Genomic DNA, 21,815 nt, shown 5'->3' on the forward strand with positions numbered 1-21,815 from the left:
TAAGAGCACTCAACTTCCTCATGCTTTGAAGTGAACCACGCAGTCTTTGAGGAAGCAAACTGCACATGTTAGTTACCTTAAAGAAAATAATAAAACAGGACGTTTCAGAATCTGGGATTGTAGAATAGTTCATTTAGTGAATCCTACAATTCCTGCAGTGAGGATATGATTGGGAAAGCTGAATCATGTGGAGAAGCATCCAAAAAGTAACAGCAGCAGGTTTGGGTTTGTGCGATTGGGTATATTCAGACTTCTTAGAGTTGTGGATGTCGTTTCAGGGTACCATAGTGGAGAAGGAAGCTACTTGATGTGACTTCATTATTAGGATGTTTTTACTGGTGTTTATTTAAAAGAATGATGGAATGAGGTTGTTAAAACTAGCTAATTTTTTTAAAACTTTTTTTTTTTTTAAGTCAAGTAACAAATTAAGAATGACCCCTGTTTTGGGGTCTTTCTAGATAGAGTGTCTTTTAAAGAAAGCACAAACAGGCTGTTTTAACCTTACTGTATCTTACTTGACATTGTGTAATATGCTTGCAGAGCCAGATTCTCATGCTATACTTTAGAATTGCTTTGGAGTAGGAACTTCTTAAAAGGCTTGCCATTTTCTTTATCCTTTGCTAGTGAAGCAGAAAGTTCCAAGGTAAGTTATTGGGGATATCTGATGACAGAGGAGTCTTCACAGCATGAATAAAATAGCCATAATCATAATCCAAATTTTCATTTATGTGTATTTTTTGCTACAATTTAATATAGCTGTTGTAAGTAATTTTCCCAGATCCCTTTTGAATCCTGTCCATATGATGAATTTTTGGTTTGTAATTCATTCTGAGCTATAGTGTTAGGAAGTGCAGTTTTGAGTGTGTTTGTATAGAATTTTAAGTGGTTAGTTTACGTAGGCAGATTAGGACTATTCATGCAGCTCATGTACTGAACTAATTAAATTTCTAAGCATTTAAGGTCAATTCTCATACTGCTCACAAACTTTACATTGGTGTTCCTGTACAGATTTACACCAATTTCAATTACTTCTATTTTAAAATCACATTGTTAAACTATTTTAAAATAATAGTTTTACCGAAAAGAATTCATGAGGTGAAGTTAACTTCAGGTTTTGCCAACTAAAAACATTTACGAATGTTAAACAAATTACATGCAAAGGAGGAGATAGTGTGACACTTGGTGCCATCTGCTGCTCAATAAACGAAGTTCAGTTTACTGTGGAATATTTTGGAGGGAAATGGACTGGTTTTGGCTTTTGGTTAAACTTTTTATAACTGAGAGTAAAATAGGAGGGCAACTTTTACTTCTGGAGTTAGTTGCAGGCTGCACACTGTCTTGAGTATGCTTATTCCCCAAGTAGCCAGAACTGTATTGATGTTCACAAAATACTTCATGCCTTAGTACTCCAGGTCCTAAGTACCAGGTGTCCAGTTAGGTACAGCTAAATACAAATTAGCCAGGCAGTGATTCTCCAGGATGTCTTACTGATTTGGCTGATGAAAAAGAATTTAAAATTTCTGTGTATTTTTGTTTCTGTGAAATAAATTGATTTTGAATGGACAGTCTAGGCTATTAAAAAAAATTACAAAGTCTCTTTAATTATGGACTTTTCAACCCCAAACCAAAACAGCCATCAATGAGAAGCGATAGACACAATTAGTGCTGTACTTATGTGGAAAAGTTAACAGATAAAGTAAATTGTTTGTGACTGAGTCAGAGTTGGGAATTTCATTAAAAGAGGGCACTACGCAGGAGCTGAACATGAAGAATGTGGGTGTCAGAAAGATTACTCGTTGACCAAAAGCTGCTGAACAGCAGCACTATTTGATTGATACTAAGGAAGCTTTAGGGAAATTAATGACAGAACCATTGTCAAGCTTAAGAGCCTTCATGTAATAAACTGAATTAAAAGGAACACACTTGTTCCTGTTTTATTCTGGTGTGTACTTAGCAAATTTTGGGGATGGGGGCAGAGATACTTCTGGGTCAAAATAGGGAGGTGAAATGTATTTTGCCTGCGTGCCAGAATACTTGGTTTCTGCTATTTTACTTGCTTTTAAGCAATAACATATCAAAACAAATGTTTTAGAAGTACTATCATCTTAGAGTATTACTTTTTGCAAGTGTTTAATGTATTTAGTGCTTTATCAGCTGTATGCTAATTCTCCACAGCTGATTGATGGAGATTAACTTCACCATCTTTCCTTTCTTAGAAGTCAAGTAAAGATAAGTTGGTATGGTTTAAGTCAGGGTGAATAGCAAGGGAAGGCAATAACTAGTACAGTAAATGTGATACACCTTCTGTGTTTTTTCACGTAGCTGTGTTGGAACTAGGGCTAAGGGTGGTTGCATTGTAGCCTACCTCCTTATGGTTTTCCAGCTGAGGATTATAACTTCCTCAATAATGTCATATACAGGCAGTTCTGAAAAACATAATTAAATTGTTGATATTTGGTCACTCTCTTTCTGATTACTGCTTGCTTTTAGTTAAAGTGAAGTGTCATGTAGTATGATTAATCATAGCTATGCTGACCTGTTTGCACTGAACTAGTGGTGGATCTGTGCATCTTTAAGATGTGGCTTTTTAGCTAATGAGCTAAACTTGAGATACATATTGTGTTAGCTAATGAAATAGGCTTAAGATACTGTGTACTGAGTTCCTCAGAAAATAAGCTGAATTTTTACAAAAACTCACAGTATAGGGATATATGCACACACACGTATGCAAGTCTGTATTGATACTGCTCTGCATTTGGTGTATCATTTGTATTCCCAATCAAGAAATGGTTCTTAAGTATTGTATTGTATCAAGTATTCTTCTTAGACAAATTTTTGAAATGTTCATGGCTTCAACTTCAAATAGTTAACTGTAAAAATGCATGGTTCTTTATTATTTTATTGAAATAACTTTTAAAGTATTTTACTATTTTGTCAGAAGTCATAGAAGTTTGTTAAAATATGATGCTGAATTTGCAATGAAAGTGTATAACATCTCAGGTAACTGGTAAATGTATGTAAAGCATTGCTTGTCTGAAAGGTCAGTTTCTCATTTAAGTAGGGATGAAACTGAGTGCAGAATTGTCAGAAAACAGAATGTGTGAATGTGATGCTTATGGATTTATATATCTTACTCTGAATTTAATTATTTTTACTGAGCTGTTCCTTGATAGATAAATATACTGTCCAGTTGTGGCAAAATAGAGTATTTGTAACAGCTAAAGTATAATGGTTCTACTAATTCCAACATTTAATGCTTTTTCTGTAAATGTATTTTGTAAAACATGAAATAAACTACAAGTTGAGAATTTTTTAGCTCTAATGTGTATGACTCAAATTTGTTTTGAATCGCTTACCATTTCTGTTCTATATACTTGCATAATAAATACAGTCTTAAACTATTTTACTGTTGATGATCTGATTTCCTTTTCATTGTTTTAATGAATTGTTTGAGTTGTGGGATGATGTATTTAGGATTCTACTTAAGAGTTTTGTGGTGGTGAGCACAAAAAAAGAATGCTTTGTTACCTCAGTGTATGAGATAGGGAAAAATAAGGCCTTGAGTTACTACTCTACATTGCTAATGATAACAAATTTCAGTACTGTTTTCTTCCTATCTTCTCAGTAAGGGGGAGAAAACAATAACGTTGTTGCTTCCTAACAGTCATACCCATTAAAATAAGATTAATTTGTTATAAATCTATTTCATTGCAGCATCCCGTTCACTATTCAGCGACTCTGTGAGTTGCTGACAGATCCTAGGAGGAATTACACAGGAACAGACAAATTTCTAAGAGGTGTGGAAAAGGTATGTATTTTTCGGAGAGAGAACACAGCTAAACAGTCACAACTACCACTTAAATAACTTCTGAATTACTCTCAAAGGTCTGTTGATTTCATTATGGCTCATAGCCATAGTATAGCTAATAGCTACTCTTAAGTGTTTGTTTCTTACCTTTTAACATCAAAAAGCAGTTTTATTAAGACATAAAAATAAATCTCAGGGCTGTAACTGTTGTGTTTCCTAATCACTGTGCAGTACTCAAACTGTAGTTTGTGGAGGGTGTAATGTCACTTTGTATATTGAGTCCTAGCTAGAAATAATCACATAATCAGCTGAAAAAATTCAGAGTTGTTTGATCGGGCATTTCCTTCCACATTTGGGTTCAGATGAGATCCAGTAGGTGGAGAGGCCCCTTCCCCCCCAGTGTCTTTTGTTTCAGTATTTAAATCCTCTTGTGTAGATGTCATTTAATACTGTTTTATAGCTTGTGTCAGAATATGGGATCTTTCAAGAGTAGATAAGACTTTCAGGACGTGGTTCCACATAGGATTTTCTTGATGGCAAAATTGGCTTGAGGTTCCTACTTAAACTCTTCAGTCAAAGAAAGGTTAACTTGCAGATGGATTGGTTTTCGCTGTTCTAGTGGATGCAGTCAGGTGTGTTCTTGCAAGTTAAGATGGGAAGGAGATGGTCAGGAATAAATGACGAGACAGGGATTTCATAAAGCAGTTTCTTAGCCAACAACGAGAGCTGTGAAACCACGCCTCAGGTTTTATGGAGAACCGCCATTAAAGTTCATCTGGGTTAATTTAGGTGGCCCTGTGACAACTGCCCTGTATAATTGGGCAAGTACTGATTTAAAGAGAAACTTAACTAATTTTTTTGCTAGGTTTTTAGATGTTAAAATTGATTTAGTTTGCAGTGCCGTTCAAGAGGGAGAGGTGGCTAAGCAAAACGTACTGAATTAATCATTATTTCTGCCCTTTGTTTATGTGGGGCCAAAATAATTTAACATTTGAAGTATGGCTGTGCCAAAAATAGCTAATAGTGCTTACGGGCTTTTGAATGCAGGACTCACATATGAATAGAGCATTTCTTCAGCAATTCAGAAGTTTTTCAGCATTTTTGAATACTTTGCTTTCTAGAGATACTTCAGTTAGAAATTACAAGCACTTGGGCCTGAGGCTTAATGTGCTGGTCTTGTTATGACACTAACCCACTTACGAAAATACTGACTTTCAGCATAACGATGGCCTGACCTTGGAAAGAGGGAGCAGAGATACTTTTTACCTATCTGTCATCTGTTGGTAGTTTTCAAACCAGTTTTCTGTACAGATACTTTTAACAGCTATGACCAAAATCCTGTAACAAGATCTTAAGTTTTGGGGTGTTGTCAACAGCCGAAGCTTCTGTTTCTGAACTCTTAATATCTTGTTTGTATATTACAGAATGTCATGGTTGTCAGCTGTGTATATCCATCTTCAGAGTAAGTATAATCTTTTCCTTGAAACTTTAAGCTTGTGTTAGTAGAGGGGAGAATGTGGGCATGTGTGTCTAATATATTTCTCTTGCTGGCAGTAGTTGTATCCAAAAAACAGCCATGCAGGGTTCAGTTTTCATTATCAATAGTTAAGTCAACAGTAGTGATAGTGGTCTGCAAGTGTTACATGTAATACTCTGGAAATGAACAAACAGCTTTGGAATCAGATATACAGTACAGTTCAGTGCAATCCCCGAACACTAAGCTGTTACTTCACACCATAGCTAGTGGTGGAAAAAAATGTATGCCCATATCTGAGCCTAGTGTAATGTATAGGTAGAGAACCCCTTGAGGAGTGACGGTGGGAGGCTGTTTAAGTTGGGGGGGAAATTCTGTGCAAACAAGCTTGAAGTAATTTAAAGTTCCTTTATTCATAACTTGTTTTGTTTTGGTTTTTTGTTAGGAAAAATAATTCCAATAGTTTAAATCGGATGAATGGTGTTATGTTCCCAGGAAATTCACCAGGGTACTCTGACAGGTAGGTTTAGTTTCGGAAGTTAACTTTTTCTGGATAAAAGCAAGGTAGTTCTGGAACTAGCTGATTCAGATCCCTTATCATTACCTGTTCTGATCCCAAATAGGTAGCCTCAAAAATGGGGTGTGACATGGAATACTGGGAGAAGGAGGGTAGAGGAGGCATGAACATACACACTACATGCTCTATTTTTTGATCTTTTTGCTACCTCATTGTTTAGAAATTTTTTCTTGTTGTTTAAAGTCTTTATCATAGTTTGCATGTTGTAGGCAAGGAGTTTTTTTACTCAATATAAAATAGCAAAGTACCTGATCTTTTTTGTTTTGTTTTGGTGATTCTTTTAAAACAAGGTTATAGCTGCTTTCTGCCTATTAGGAACAAATTACTTAAAAGGATGGGTAAATTTTTTTATTATTATTTTTAAAGATCTAATGTAAACGGTCCTGGAACTCCCAGACCAGTAAATCGACCGAAGGTTTCTTTGTCAACTCCTATGACAACAAACGGTTTGCCAGACAGCGCAGAACATAAAGAATCAAGCTTGCAGCAAACAGAAGATAAAAAACACAGGTTTGTGAGGAGTAATGTATTTTGAGTTTTTATTATTCTCAGATTTTTTTTCCACTTAGATATTTAAAATATTTTAAAAGAGAATGGCCATCTAAGGTATGCATAATTAAGTCTTAACATACGAATATCTGCAGCAGGATTTGATGTGTACTTATTACTGTTTGGGCTGTCTAGATAACCGTTAGCTCAAGTTTCTGCAGTTGTAGTAACACATCTTGTAAGTTTACGGGATGTATAGTAAAAATGAAGAGTGAATAACGGAGTTCAGAAATCCACAGTTACTGTATTTGTGTCAGGATGTTAAACTATAACCAGATAGGATATTTTGTAAACGTTTGCCACTGATTCTAGCAGTAGGGAGCTGTCTGTAGTTTGGACCCACCGGAGTATCGTGACCACTCTGCATTTTCTTCGACAATCTGGTGAAGGAGGAGTGATGGCTTTGAGGTTTTGTTACATAATAAGTGAAGTGAGTTTTACTGTTACCTCGTGAGGTGTTTAACTCGAAGTAGCTGCTACTTTTTTTTTTTTTTTTTTTTTTTTTAAAGTGTGACAAGATACAGAATGTTTTTTTTCAGTAAAAACTACAGCTGCTTTTGTTGTTTACAGTGAATCACCAGCATCTGAATCAGAAGGTGCTCAGAGCAGCCCGGTAAAAAATAAGCACTCTGAAGATGATCCTGCAGAAGCAGAAGGACATGAGGTAAAAAGACTTAAATTTGACAAGGAAGGGGAAGCCAGAGATGCACCTAACCAAACTGCCTCCAGTGAAGTTTCTTTAGGCGTGGGGGAAGAGACAGAAACATCCTCTACATCTCAGGATAAAGAAAAAGATGCTACTTGTGCCAGACAGCACTGTACAGAGGAAGAGGAGGAAGGTATTTCAGATTTTATTGTCTTTGCTCTGTGCATTTTCCAAGGAGTTGGGATTTTCTTTGCTGGAGGCCAATGCTGTTGGGATTGCTGAATGTCTCCAGTTGTGCATAAAGATGAACTGCTTGTTCATACGTCAACTTCGCATAATTTAGCAATTCTGTTATTTCCTTCTTTCTTTGTCCTACATGTCTATTTAAAAATTTATAAAATGGTACTTGAAATCTTCTTAGGCAGTAAATTACATGAGAGTGGTAATGATGCACCAAGAATTTGAGGATCCCTACTTTAGGGTATCATCAGATGTTCTCATCCCTTCTCCAGAAGGGGGATAGGTGATATCTATATCTGACTGTCTTTATTATAAATAAATTACTGAAATACGGATATGAAGTTATGTTCTTTCACTGAGGAGGCTGAGCAACAGTCTCTCCAGATCCTCTTAGAACAGTGAAAATCACCTCACTCTAAGGCAGGCCCTGTACCTAACTAAAAAAAGGTAACTGCAGTTAAAAGACTGATCTATTTCTATCTTCTGCTGAAGCTTAATTAAGTGAAGCCACCTGTTTTATTAAAAAAAAAAAAAAAAGGAGTTTATTTTATGGTATATTAGGATAGTTTGGCTATCGTGATGAAGTTGGCTAATACTTACATCTACTAATAAAACTGGGGATTGTCAGTTTTTCCTGTCCTTGGCTGTGTTGTAGAAGTATTGCTCAGTGTTGCTGGGAATGGAAAGTAGCAGGATTAAGGTATGTTTAAAAATGCCTTAGTAATACTGTACTTTCACCATTTCTAGAGTCCTTCATGTCTCCCAGAAATGTTGGTCCAGACAGAAAAGATCAAGAAAAAGACACTGAATCCTCAACTGTGAATGAAGAGACCTCTGAGGAGAGCAATCAAATGGAGGAGTCTGATCAGTCTCAAGCAGAGAAGGATTTACACTCAGATGACAGTGAAATTAGTGGATCTGCCAGTAGTGGAGCTGACTGCAGTGAAACTGAAGAGTTAGGGTCCTATGCTAGTGAAACTCCAGAAATTTCATCAGAGACCCCTATGGAAAACAGTGATGAAGCCACAGAAGTTGCAGATGAACCTATGGAGCAAGACTAATTTAAATACACTTAGATGCAGTATTTTCCATAAGGCTCCGGTTTTACACTGTATAAATAATTTTATGTAATAAAGTGGACCTTTAGTTTTACAAAAAGAAGCAGGTTGTAAAATAAACTTCTCCATGGATTGAACCTTGAAAGAGTTGTACATGATAAGAACTGTGAATACCAGCTCCTTCAGGTCCTGCTTACCGCTGAACTTTCGTTTGGTCAAATCAGTGGTTTGTGTATAGTTTTTTTTATTTAGAATAAAAGTTTTTAAACTGGAAGGTAATTATAATTTTGACAACTTTTTTGGAGATTACCACACCTAGTTGTACGTAAGCAAGAAAGCTTTTTGTCTTGTCTTTTTCTGACAGCTATAGCAGTTACTTCATATTTTGGTTACAGTTTCAACATTTGACATGTGAAATATGGGGTTTCATGCTGGTTTCCAGATTTTTATTTGAATACACACTATGAAACCTTATGTTGTGTGTTTAAAATGTGTTACATTTCACACACACATATATGCACGCATGCACACATATGTGTACCCTCACTGTTCTAAGGGGGAAATGGTATATTTTTCTGTTTCTATAAAAGATAAATACAGCAAATACTTTTTCTATAGGAAAAGACTGAGTTCACCTCTCAAGGCACTTTGTTTTGCCTCTGGAAAACAAAACAAATGAAATCTGGCCCATATGAAACCCTGGAAATACTAACATTGTTGAAAACACCAGAGTAAACACATTCCAAGAGAACTGTTCAGATTACAACATTTTTGTATACTTCTGAGGTGCCTGAGTGAAAGGATTTCATTTATTTATGAGAAAATGTGCTTTATGTTGAGAACGTTGTAATCAAAACATTAGCTTAAACTTTTGTAGAAGAAATGTTTGACAATACGATAAGAAAATATCTTGGAAGAAATGAACAGGTACTTGCCTTTTCGAGTGCTTCTTGGAGCATTGTGAATATTGTAGAGAAGTCTCAAAATTATTCTAAGGTATGCAGATGGCATTGGTATGATCACACCACTGTATTGGAAGAATTAATATATGACCATAGTTATGTACCTGAGCTAAATGACTAAAAGCTTTAGGGGTGCATAGAAATCACCATGATTTGTATAACATTTTGGAAGTGAACTAAATATTTTTGAACATGCTACTTTGACAGCCAGTGTTACATTTTTTTCAAACCAGCTCAAAGCACAAACTACTGCTTTAAACTCTTGATATTTTCCAGTTCCCATATTTAAAGACATGCAAGCTGCAACCTCCCAGTCACAATTACTGGCTGCCAAATTTATACCTGTTTCTTCAACTGTACCTTTTTGATATTTAGAATTTTTAAATTTCTGTAAAGTAGATTTTTGTAGATTGTAATGAGTGCTCACTGCCATTGTGAAACGGTATATAATTGTATAATTTCTGTGTGTAAACTGAATGCTTGGGCTTTCAATACAGTATTCATATAAAGCAATAAATATTAATGTTAAGAAATATCTGAGTACATTTTTATCAGAATTGTCCCTCTTTGGTTTTAAGTTCACATACCTGAAGTACAAAAATGACCTCCAAAATGCATGCTAATAGTTTCTTGTACTACATGGTATGCTTTGTATCGTTTTAGGGAAGTCTAGGTTTTGATTAATACCAGAATAATTTGGCTCAGTTGGAATATTTATGAAGTTACTTCTTGCTGATGTTACCTATCGGGTTCTAAGCAGACAGGATTCAGGGAGATGCTTGCCAAAAAAAAAATCCTATTGATCGAGATCCCCTTACAGAAGGAAAATTGTACTTTGACTCATTTTCATTGTGCTTAAGGGTTGGATGTGTATTATAAAATTAAAGGACTGAACCAAAATGTTGAAATTAGGAAAGTTTAAAAATATAGTGACATCTTAACACTTCTTTGTTTGTTTTTGTTTTTTTTAAAATATTTTGCCAATGAGAACAAAATTTTAAAATTTCTAAGTTTAGAGATTTCTGAAATTTCTTTAGACTGTTTATTTGTGAAGATATTGTCAATAAACTTGTTCTTTAAGCACCTGTGACCTTTTGATATGTTTGTTTTAGCAGCACTAATGCCACTACTGCAAAGGCTTGTAGAAGAGCTTTTGAGGTATGGATCCATTTATATATCTGCAATTTTTTTTTTTTTTTTTTTTGCAATGCCTAATAAAAATTGAAATCATGCTTTAACATCACAGTAAGCATCTTAATACTAAATGTGTGCCTACATTTAAAGATTGCATTTACTAAATCAGAGAAGATCCCACCTTTCTTTTTAAATGTGGGTTTAAAAAAACCAAAACAAACCTACTGCATTTCTAAGCAGCTGTATTTTGTCAGAGGCATTACACACCTCCAGATACACAGGCAGTTGCTTTTCCGTGCGTGTGGAGTTGTAGCACTGAATCTATTTTCATAGCTTGTATTTTTCTAATTCTGGATGCTTTAAATTTCATAATTACATACACCCCAGAGCATGTTTCTGTATACAGCCATTCGGACAGAATTGGTTGTTCTGCTTGCGTTCATGAAGGAAGTGTGTGGTTAAACCCCAGAAAACCAGGCAATAGGTGTTATATAGTGTTTGTGGGTGTATTTCCTATTAAAAAAACGTATTACATGGGGCCAGAATATAAATAGAAAATGTAATGGAGTTTACTTTTCAGAATACAAGGTAAAGGTCAGCCCTTAATTCCGCTCTTCGTATTTAAAAAAATTGGTACTCGGAGAAGTTGATTTCCTTAAAGTATCAGAGATGCTCTGTCAGCCTTGATTTTTAACCTCGGGGACTACTTTAATGCTTGCAATAGAGATAGCTTTCTAATATAGCATGTATTTGGGGTTATAAAGAGTAGTACATGGGAGTTAACATGTTCAAAAAAAGTCCTTGAGTTGATTCAGTGAATGGAGCAGAAGCTGCTGGAACTCGGTGTTAATTTATGTACTGGTCACTCTCCAGCGACCATCTGAGGAGCGTTGGCCAGGCTCCCCAGCGCAGGGGGTTTACTGTAGGAAAGCCTTGCACCCTTCGGAGCTCGGAAAAACTAAAGCCACATCTCTCTACAATGACCACTGTGTTTGTGTCCTTGCCTACCGCTGTCTGAGACTGCACAAAACTTTGGGGCAAGGATTATTACTGCTTTTTGTATTGCTAACCAGGTCCAGGACAAATTTGGATTTCTTTTTTAAATCTCTTTGGATCTACTGCTGGTTTGAACAAAATACACCTTTTTATTTTTTTAATACAAAAATTGTGTTCTGAGGGTTTCCAAGGCAAAGGCACCTCTGTCTTTATCGCTTTTTTTAAACATTTCAGCAGGAAATACTCCTAGCTGGAAAAGTAAATTGGAATTGCATTTCAGTTTATGCCTAGCCTAGGGGATGCAGGAAACGGGCTGAAAAATATTTCTTCTGCTGCTTCGGTCTGTGAGAAATTTTGTATGTATGTTGTTGGTTGTTTACTCGAGCAGTTCACTGAAAAGCTGCATCATGACTCCAGCAAGATTGGCCTGGGTGCGGTACAAAAGAATCGAGCTTTTATTTTTAGCTGCTTTGTTAATTGTATGTGAGGGGGGAAAAACCAGCTGAAGCCTGATAGAATCTTAGTTATATGAGTTTTCTGTTGCAATAGGTAAGTGGCAACCCAGTGATTAATTAAAAAAAAATAAATTAGATTTTCTTTTTTCCCCTAGAATGAATGCCTTCTATTGACTACAACTGTACAAACCACCCTTCTACAATCCTCTGGCATTTTTTATTCATATAGTGCATTTCTAGGAGGAGTTTAAAGGTTATTTGCATCTCAATGTGTCCGAGGTCGATGTTTTTCAGTTAGACAAGTATGGCAGAGGTACAGATTACTGAAGGCATCCTAGCTACATCCCTGCCATTACTAATGAGAGACCCACGCTTTGTCACCTAACTAGTAAACGTGTTAATCAGAGCTCTTCATCCTCATTTGCTACAAGGACGTTCATGCCAGCAAAGTCGTTATGGATATAATGTTCTTTTAGTGTCTGCATGGTTTAAATGAAAGGGGTTAGCTCTGAGATTTGCATATATAGGCTATACCGTGTACCTATGCGTTTTGTGCTCTTTACTTCTGTACAGTGAATCATTCTGCTGCTGGGCCTCTCCCACAGGCAGGTAGTTATAACAAGTTTCTGGCATATTTTGTCTTCATTTCCGTATTTGTGAACAGGTTCTGGGACACAAGGCACCTTATTTCCAAGATTCCTACAGCCTGTCAATAAGTATTCATGCCAACAACTGAGCTGCAGACTTACTATTTCATAACCTAAAAACTTCCTGTGTTTTCTAGCTTAAAGAGGATGTTCCGGTTTCTATGGCTAGAAATGGCAATTATGTTTTGGTTCTGAATGATCTTTTAACGCATGTGAACAAGGCACCTGAAGTCATCCCCCAGGTTTTGGGGGGGGATTATTTACCAACTCGTCTGCAAGGTTCGCTGTAAACTGTTGCATTATTTCATTTGTAAGTTGATCCTCTGTCCTCACCTTCACTGGGGAAAGCTGCTTTTCTCCATCCGTGTTTATTGCAATAAACTACAGACAAAGTTCTTGAACTACTTCTGGCCTTTGGAAATTCTTACCACGAGTAAGCGGTGACGGAAACTACTCGGGACTGGGCTTTTCCCTGCATATTTTATTCTGTGGTCCAATTTATGATTGCTGGACCGTGTCACCGCAGGTAAAGATAAGAGATGTTTTGAGGGCCTCTGAACACTGCAAACCCAACAGTGGCTCAGGCTAGTGTTATTTGCTGCAGGTGTCTTCTGCCGTGGTGGGACACCAGGAAACTCTTAAGTGGTTAATTGGTCCTTAAACCTTCCTGCCCGCTCGTGGGCTGCTGCAGCTTCCTCCCAGCGCGCCCTGCCCTCCTGTGAACCAAGCATAAATACCGCCACTCTCTTCAGCCCCGTTCCACACCGATGTCTTCACTCTCTCAGTAATGGGGCCGTTTTACAGCTTTATCAAAGTAATTAATCAAACGAACCACTGCGTATGCTGGGCTCAGTGAGGGTGCCGTAAGCCAGCCCTGCGTGTGGGAAACGAGGAGTTTCCCGAGGGAGAGAAGGAGGAGGAGGCGGCCGGGGGTCCCCGCGGGGCGGCTGGGGCACGGGCGGAGGGCTCCCTGGCTCTGGGGACAAATTCTTGCTGACAGACCCCGGCCCTGTGGGTCCGGGCCCCTCAGGGAGACAACCGCTGGGCCAGACTACAGGTCAGTCAGGGCATCACCGAAGAGTTAAGATAAATCATCTCTGGAGCAAATTAAGCTGTCAGTCCTCGTCTTGTCCTCCCCTTCCACGCCATCAAGAACGCGCCTGGTGACCGACTTCCAGCCAGCAACTCTCCGGTGCGTTGGAACCCCAGTTTTCTGCCTGCAAGACAAAACAAACCCCATCCTCCCAACCTGCCCTGATAGTGCCTGTTGTTCTGAGCCATTGCTCCTCTCCCATTTGTCTCCCTCAAAGGGCTGTATCCAAACCAGGACATGGTATGCCAGCTGGGGCCTCCCAGGCAGTGCAAGTAATGCCTCCCCTGTGTTGTGGGTTTGTCTCAAAGTGATATTTGTCTGTATTCAATTTGTGGTCCACCATAATCTCCAAGTCATTTTCTGCCCAAGTTGTTTCTGAGCTGTGACATCCTGTGGCATATATTTGATTTTGCCTGAAGTGTAGTGTTCTGCTCTTGTTTCCTTCCAGCTATGTCGTGCAATCTTTTGTACCCTTTCCATTTTTTTCTTTTTTTTTTTTTTCTCTTAGATTTCTTTGAATTCTCATCTTGTTCCATAACATCTTTAAAAGTGCTCCTCCCTTCACTGTGCTTTGACTGTGCTCTCAGGGGCACTTTAGGTTACAGTGCCATCTTGTCAATAAGAGTATGGAACAGAACTGGACCTAGAGCAGATAGATACCTGCAGGATTCAAACCAACCTTAAACTGTGCTGGGGACAAGGACAGTGAACTGGGCCAATGAAAGCAGAAGGTCCAACCTTTACCTTTGAGACAACCCGGTTCTATCTTTGTTTAGTTAGTTTTTACTTACTCAAAAAGTGCGATAGTTGCGCATTGGGGCCTTCAGCGAGGGACGTGTATATTGGTATCGGTGTAACAGAAACAGCTCGTCCTTTTGGGTTTCATGCAAACTGTAGCTGGCAACAGCTCCAAACTGCAGCAGTTCAGCTCCTGCTGCGGAGTCTGCTCCCACCCCTCGCCGTGACACATCTTCTCAGGCAGCTCCAGCAGCATTCACCTCTCACTGTCACTACAGGCTCTTGCACTAATCTGCTAGACAGATGCCCTGAGGCTGTCTTGCAGCAGCTCTAAGAAGGATTGTGAAACCGGCCCTTGAGATGTGCTGGTGATGGGACTGATAAAATGAACTGGGAAAGCCGCCTGGCTATCAGTTGCTACCTGTCTTGCCATGGGCTCCGTGGTTGTCCCAGAGGTGTCCAAAAAGTCTTCCCAGTCCATTTGTTCATGTTCATGCCCCTCTGAACAGTGGTCACAAGTAGGGCTGAGGAAGGGGAGCTCAAAAGCAGGATGGGGCAGGGGGGGTTCCTTGAGCATTTGTTTCTTGACCATTGTATTGGCTTTGTGTGGCAAGGTTTTGGGGGGGGGGGGGTAGGTTACAGGGGTGGCTTCTGTAAGAAGCTGCTGGAAGCTTCCCCTGTGTCTGACAGAGCCAATACCAGCCGGCTCTGAGACGGACCCACCGCTGGCCAAGGCCGAGCCCATCAGTGATAGTGGTAACGCCTCTGTGATAACATTTTTAAGAAGGAAAAAAAGTTGTGGGACACAGAAACAGCAGCCGGAGAGAGGAGTGAGAACATGTGAGAGAAACAGCCCTGCAGACCCCCAGGTCAGTGAAAAGGAGGGGGAGGAGATGCTCCAGGCGCCGGAGCAGAGATTCCCCTGCAGCCCGTGGGGAAGACCATGGTGAGGCAGGCTGTCCCCCTGCAGCCCAGGGAGGTCCACGGTGGAGCAGATCTCCACCTGCAGCCCGGGGAGGACCCCACGCCAGAGCAGGGGGATGCCTGAAGGGGGCTGTGACCCCGTGGGAAGCCGCACTGGAGCAGGCTCCTGGCAGGACCTGCAGCCCTGTGGAGAGAGGAGCCCACGGAGCAGGTTTTCTGGCAGGACTTGTGACCCCGTGGGGGACCCACGCTGGAGCAGTGTGCTCCTGAAGGACTGCACGCCATGGAAGGGACCCACGCTGGAGCAGTTCATGAAGAACTGCGGCCTGTGGGAAGGACCCACGTTGGAGAAGTTCGTGGAGGACTGTCTCCCGTGGGTGGGACCCCACACTGGAGCAGGGGAAGAGTGTGATGAGTCCTGCCCCTGAGGAGGATGAAGCAGCAGAAATAATGTGTGATGAACTGACCATAAACCCCATTCCCTGTCCCCCTGCACTGCTGGGAGGTAGGTAGAGAATCCAGGAGCGAAGTTGTGCCCAGGAAGAAGGGAGGGGTGGAGGGAAGGTGTTCTGAGATTTGGTTTTATTTCTCATTACCCTACCCTGGTTGATTGGTAATAAATTGAGTTAATTTTCTCCAAGCTGAGTCTGTTTTGCCCATGACAGTAATTGGTAAGTGATCTCTCCTGTCCTTATCTCGACCCACAAGCCCTTTGTTATATTTTCTCTCCCCTGTCCAGCTGAGGAGGGGGGAGTGATAGAACGGCTTTGGTGGGCACCTGGCGTCCAGCCGGGGTCAACCCCCCCGCAACCATCTACTTCTGTGCAGTTGAACAATTCAGTTGTCTTTGAAACACCTGTTAAAAAGACTCGAAACAGGCCGCAGGCTGGCAAACAGCCCTTCCTGAAGTTGTTTATAATCTTGTGGAAAACAAAATAACGAGCGTAAAGGAAGGCTGATGAGAAAGCAGAGCCTTCTCGGTCGGCGACACCGATAGATGGGCTGTGATAACAAGTACGGAGACGGCGAGCCCAGCACAGCGTGGCTTGCGCTGCCGTTGAGGTCACCGAGCACTTGGGCTTCAACTCGCAAGCGGAAGGACGTAGATTCCTTGGATAGGTGAGCAGGGTGAGAAAACATACGTGCAATCCCGTTCCCGTAACGAGAAACCCGAGAGCGGGCAACGTGGAGCTGCCCTCTGGAACGCGGGGGCAAAGCCGAGGAAGAACGTGAGGCTGGAGACGCTGGTCCTCGGTGAATGGAAACCGGCGTTCCGCTGGCGACGTGCGTGACTCGGCTGCTGGGCAGAACCGCAGCAGGGCCTCCCCGGCGGTCAGAGGCTCCCTGTTGCACAGCAGCAGCTAAACGTGGGTCTGCCAAGCGGAGGAGAAGTCGGTGGCAGCCGACAGCGACAATAAAGCTCCTCCGAGCAGCGCCAAGAAAGGCCTGGCCAAGCCTCTGCGCTCTTTCTTCCGACCGATATGGGGACAAAGAGGAGAGACCAGCTCAGGGGCCCGCCGGCCCCCCCGGACGTTTTCTGAGGCGGCAGCTCCCCTCAGCCCCTTCTGCCCCGCAGCCGCCCGCCTCACGCCCTGCCGGCAGGGCCAGCAGCAGCAGCAGGAGGGGAGAAGCCGGAGCTCAAAGCCGTGGCGGCCCCTCCGCGCCCTCTCCCTTCCCGCCGGCGGCCGGCAGAGGACGCCGCCGCCTCGGGAACGCTGTGAGGCGGCCGGCGCCATTTTGCGGGCGGCCGTAAGGCGCTGGCTGAGGGCAGCCGGCGGGGAGCGGAGCGCGGCTCCCCCCCCGGCCTGAGGCAGCGGTTCGGTGCCCGTGCTGTCGTACCTGTGTCCCGGCGGACGAGCGGCTCCTTCTCCGCTGAGGAGGAGAGGAACCCTCCGGTGCGAGGCGGCCGGCCGGCGGGGAGCAAGCGGGGCACGGCTGCGGACAGCCCGGGCTGTGCCTGAGGTGCGCTGTGACATGCCGGTGGTGGAAAGGTGGAAGACGTGAAGAGGGGGGATGAGTTAAATGGGGGGACAGTCATCATTCCTTTTTTGTATTTACGTTGGAAATAGCCTTAAATCTTCAGTTTAGTGGGATGTGATGAGACATTAAACAGAGCCGGTGCAGAAACCCCCTCAAAGATCCCTGCTCTCCAGTGCTGAGAAATTAAATTGATTTCCCCTAGAGCAGGAGATAAGCTTCCAAATTAAAACAGGTTTGGTTTTTGGTTTTGTTTTTTTTTTTAACTAACAAACCAAGGATAGTTTTATAATTTTAAATCTTGCCCCTTTAAGATTCACACCTTTGCAAACTTTCCTCTTCAACTTGCACCCTTATTTCAAGTGGCAGTTGAGTCGCTTCTGTATTAGTTTCATGGCTCCAGGAGGTGGAGCTTTAGAATAAACAAATGCTACACAGTCAGTAAAACTGGCGCTGGAGATGCTATAGGAGTATCAGCCTAAGAGATGAGCGTTGCAAAAGTTTTTGCTCCTTCTCTGCCCAAAGTTGGAAAGTGCCATGACTTTGTTACTGTATCTGCAGGTTATAACAGGCTGAAGGTTAAAATACATATTTCCTTGAGGGGGACTGATCCTGTCAGGGATTCCACAGCAAGCGTGCTGCTAGCCCAGCTTGTCAGGAAATGGAGGGAATGGATACAGTGCACCACACTAGCATCATTTCCCAGCCTTTAAACCCCCCGTCATCTTCCTCTCTGCCGTCCCCCAAGTCACATAAACCATTGCAACAAGACTGTGGAAGAGGCCTCATGAAATCAGCCTGAGTAATAGAAGGCTTTTCAGTGCTGTGTGCTGCATTGAGGAGGGGCATGATCTGTTCTCTTTGCCCATGGTGCTTAGGAAAAGGAAAAGGAGTTACGGATTTAGAGGGAAAGAGGACAAGTGGTGATGTAGTTGTAAGGGTAAGTGATGCGCTGGAATAGCTCACCCAGCTTTCTTAAAGCCTCTCTCCCTACCTTCTTCCCCGTGATGGAACCCAGCCCTATGGTTTGGGGTGAACCAGATCACTTCTTCAGATGATTTCTGCCTCTAATCTTCCCCCTCCCCTTATAATTCTACATTTCTGTAAGGTTTCTGTTTTATTGGGCTAAAGTTTCCCTGAGCTGGTTCAGTCCAGTTGGTGGTAGGAAGGTACGCGATTGAGCATTTGTCCTGCCCTTGGAATCAAAAGGTATCAAATCCAGAACCTCAAATCTGAGGCTCAGGTGCAGTATCTGGGAAGCTGAGGATGATTCCTGCAAGGAATTATATGGCAAATGAGAGATTAACTGGTCTTCTCTTTCCTTCTCCAGGTAGTTTCTTTTTTATCTCTCATTTTTGGTACCTAAAGCCTTTTCCAGTCTAGTTTCAGAAGAGATGTGGTAAAGCTCAGTTGCTTGAGGTGTTTAAGATAATTCTACTCTCTAATGTACTTGCTTTTCAGGATTGTTTTTTTTCCCCTGGTGTTCATCACAAACTTTCTTTATTCCATCCCATTTCCCCAATATATACTTAAATGTATCCTAATTCTTCTAACATACACCTATTTTTGAGTGCCAAGCCTTTGCTTTGGGGCCACTCCCCTCAGGTGTTTCATATTTCCTCTTTATCTTTGCTCACAAATGAGTCCTAGTGACTTCAGGTGCTCTTGTCTGAACTCCTGGGCCTGTGCTGCATTTTATTAACAACTTGTAAAGATGCTAAGGAGACATGCTGGGTTCTTCATCAAGTAAGTGACTGTTTGTGTGAGACTGACTCCTACTTTCCACTGGTGTCACTTATCTCCCTGGGAATCTTAGCAAGGAGTGACTGTCCCTGTTTACATGGGCCTCTCTCCATGCAGTTACCACACCCAGGATCTTGCCTTCGGATGTTATGATGCTGGAGCATCCTCATAAAACAACAGTCCCCAGTCAATGACTGTCTGCACTCCACGGTTTATTTGAGGAGTGATTCATGTAAATTCTTGAACAACCCCGGGAGCAGGATGTTGGCACATGTCTTTTCCCTGCCAAGGAGACTGCTCAGATCACTGGGCTATTGGGTGATGCCCAGACTTGCTCTTCTTTTTTTTTTTTTTTGTGGACCCATACAACTTTGACTCTTCTTTTGTACAAGGGATAAGTGAAAGTCATGTGTACAGTAAAAAACTTCTGTTATTATGAGGCACTTCCTTCTATGTAACAGTGTAATTTACAACAAGATCTACTTTAAACAACAAAAGAAATGCCTTGTTTTCTTGGTGCTCTAGGAATATCGGAATAGATCTGTGCCTCTCGGAGACTTACCAGCTTCTTTCTACTTCTGTTCTTTTGATTATTTATTCCTTTCTGCATTCTCTTTGACTTTCAACTCAAAGAGCTGTGCTCCATGCACCAAAGGCCCTCATCTTCAGATCTCTCTTTCTGACTGCCCATCTTGGCTATCTTGTTTAAATATATGTATTCAAAGGGGCCTGTGTGTGGTGAAGACTGTAACTAGGTGCAGGGCCTCTGCTTAGAGGTCTGGCAGTACCACTGCTAAAATACCCCACAGAAAATAGAGGTCTTGACTGTGTTATCTTAAAGGGGTTTGTTCTCTCAACACAGGAGTTTTGCATTACCAAGGCATTATTGCAGAACTCTGTTGGTTCACAGAATGCTTAGGCAGGCTTTCTCAGTCAGGGTGAATACCCTCCATAGGCTATCTAGTATATCTGTATACAAATAGGGAGAGGTATGACCTCTTAGAGCTAAGTTACTCCACAGTTGCTAAATAACCAGCTTTTAAACGTAAATATTTTCTCCCCACCCATTTAAAATGTTTCCAGTGGGAATTTCACCTTTATATTTTCTTAAATTCTTAAATATTTTTTAAATAATAAAATGAACTTCCCATTTAGGAACTTAATGAAAAACATTAACCTAATCTTTGCATTTTCATAAGAAATCTTCATAAGAGGGTCAGTATATAGATGTATCTTTTTGTAGTGCCTAGCAATAAACTTTCAGGTGCTTATAAAATAGGTTACTCACAGTTTTCTGTAGTAACACAAATGAAAGCAGAAATTGAAAAACAGTTCCTCAATGAAAAATTGTGGACTTTGAAAACAACCCTTCACATAAGTATGCAGGATGGATCTTTGCTATTAACATCTAATTTATTTCACCTGGGATATGTCTGTCAGCTGGTAGCAATACAAACTCATCAGTTTAGCAGTAGTGGAGTAGGATAAAAAAAGAGGCTGGGCTTCTTACAGCTTTGAGGGTGTTGGTGTTTTTTTGCTGTTTCTCTGCAGGTAAGGATGGGAATGTCTGATAACTTATCTTTGACTCTACATCTCTTAGTAGAACCTAAGCTACTGTTTTTAATTCAATTAAATCTGTTTTAGCTGGAAGGGAAGTTATGTGATGTGGTGAGACCTGATGCATTAATAAAATGGCTGGGGCATTGACCTCACAAGTGAAAGATGTGGTTTTAGAAGGAGGGAGGCCTCTATTTAAGAGTGCCTTATAAGTTTAGAGTATAGTGTCAGGTGCCTCCTGACAAAGTTGGGGCTTTTAATCTAGTTCTCCTGTCCTTGGCACTGGTACCCTGTGGGAAATGGAGGGGCTGTGGAGATAACATAGTGAAGAGTGTTTACTCTTTAGTGGTGAGGGAGGTGTACTTCTCTCTAAAGGGGCAGGAGGCAAGTCCAGCTCTGAAATTACTCCAGCTGAATTTGAGCTAAATAATTCTGGATTGACCAGACTCCTCTGTCCTCTTTTAAAATGGATAAAAAGAGAAATGCCTGTTGTGCATTAGCTGTTTGGACTTAAGCCACTGTCTTTTTTAGGAAGCTGCAGTAGCTTATTGAGTGCAACATCTTCAAGGACCAGTATGGCTTTTGATCAGCTTTTGTTAATGAGCAAAGCAACCAATAATACATTCATCTTCCAACAGAAGTATCTTTTTCTCATGAGACACTAGCAAGCAGTTTTGTAGTGGTTTTTCAGGTCTAACACAGGACTGTTGTGTTACCACTGGGTCGCACAGAAGAAAAAGTATTAGGTGATCTCCTTGGGGAGGTGAAGCACAAAAAGAAGCATGAACTGTGTGGCTACCACTGACCATAAAAAAAAAAAAAAAAATTTATATTGTGCAGGTAAATTAAAAAGTATAGGTGGAAGGATGGACAAGCTCTCTTTCAGGCCATCTGATACATCTGTGCTCTCAAAAACAGCAGTGCAAGGAATATCTCAGCTCACTGTAAGTGAACTAGAACAGCTGCATAGCGAGGAGAAACGACCCTCCCAGTTATCAGGTGTGATGGTGCAGGCTACCCTGCCAGGGCAAGTAATGTATTGATTCTTACTTTCTACATGGTGTCTGGCTGTTAGATCTGGCTTTGATTTTTTTTTTTTTTTTTTTTTTTTTTAAGTGTTACTTTTAACTGTGACTCTAGTCAGTTCCCAACCAGCAGGAATAGACGACCAGATCTTGCTCTTTTCAACTGAGCTGTAGAAAAAGTTCATCTGGGACAGTAGTAGCTTGTGTACGTG

The 21,815-nt window shown here is 41.2% G+C and overlaps 1 protein-coding gene across 1 annotated transcript in view; it reads left to right on the forward strand.

Annotated features, from left to right (window-relative positions):
• Positions 1-9,847, forward strand: part of PPP4R2 (protein phosphatase 4 regulatory subunit 2) — a 32,483-nt gene extending 22,636 nt beyond the window's left edge. Inside the window, exons 4-9 of the mRNA XM_030043981.2 lie at positions 3,715-3,808; positions 5,233-5,270; positions 5,728-5,802; positions 6,226-6,369; positions 6,979-7,247; positions 8,042-9,847. Coding sequence (XP_029899841.1) covers positions 3,715-3,808; positions 5,233-5,270; positions 5,728-5,802; positions 6,226-6,369; positions 6,979-7,247; positions 8,042-8,355 — 934 coding nt within the window. The 3' untranslated portion in view covers positions 8,356-9,847. The remainder of the gene's footprint in view (positions 1-3,714; positions 3,809-5,232; positions 5,271-5,727; positions 5,803-6,225; positions 6,370-6,978; positions 7,248-8,041) is intronic.
• Positions 9,848-21,815: the final 11,968 nt, after the last annotated feature.

The sequence above is a fragment of the Aquila chrysaetos genome, chromosome 20 (genome assembly GCF_900496995.4).
Source record: "Aquila chrysaetos chrysaetos chromosome 20, bAquChr1.4, whole genome shotgun sequence".
Taxonomy (NCBI): Eukaryota; Metazoa; Chordata; class Aves; order Accipitriformes; family Accipitridae; genus Aquila; species Aquila chrysaetos.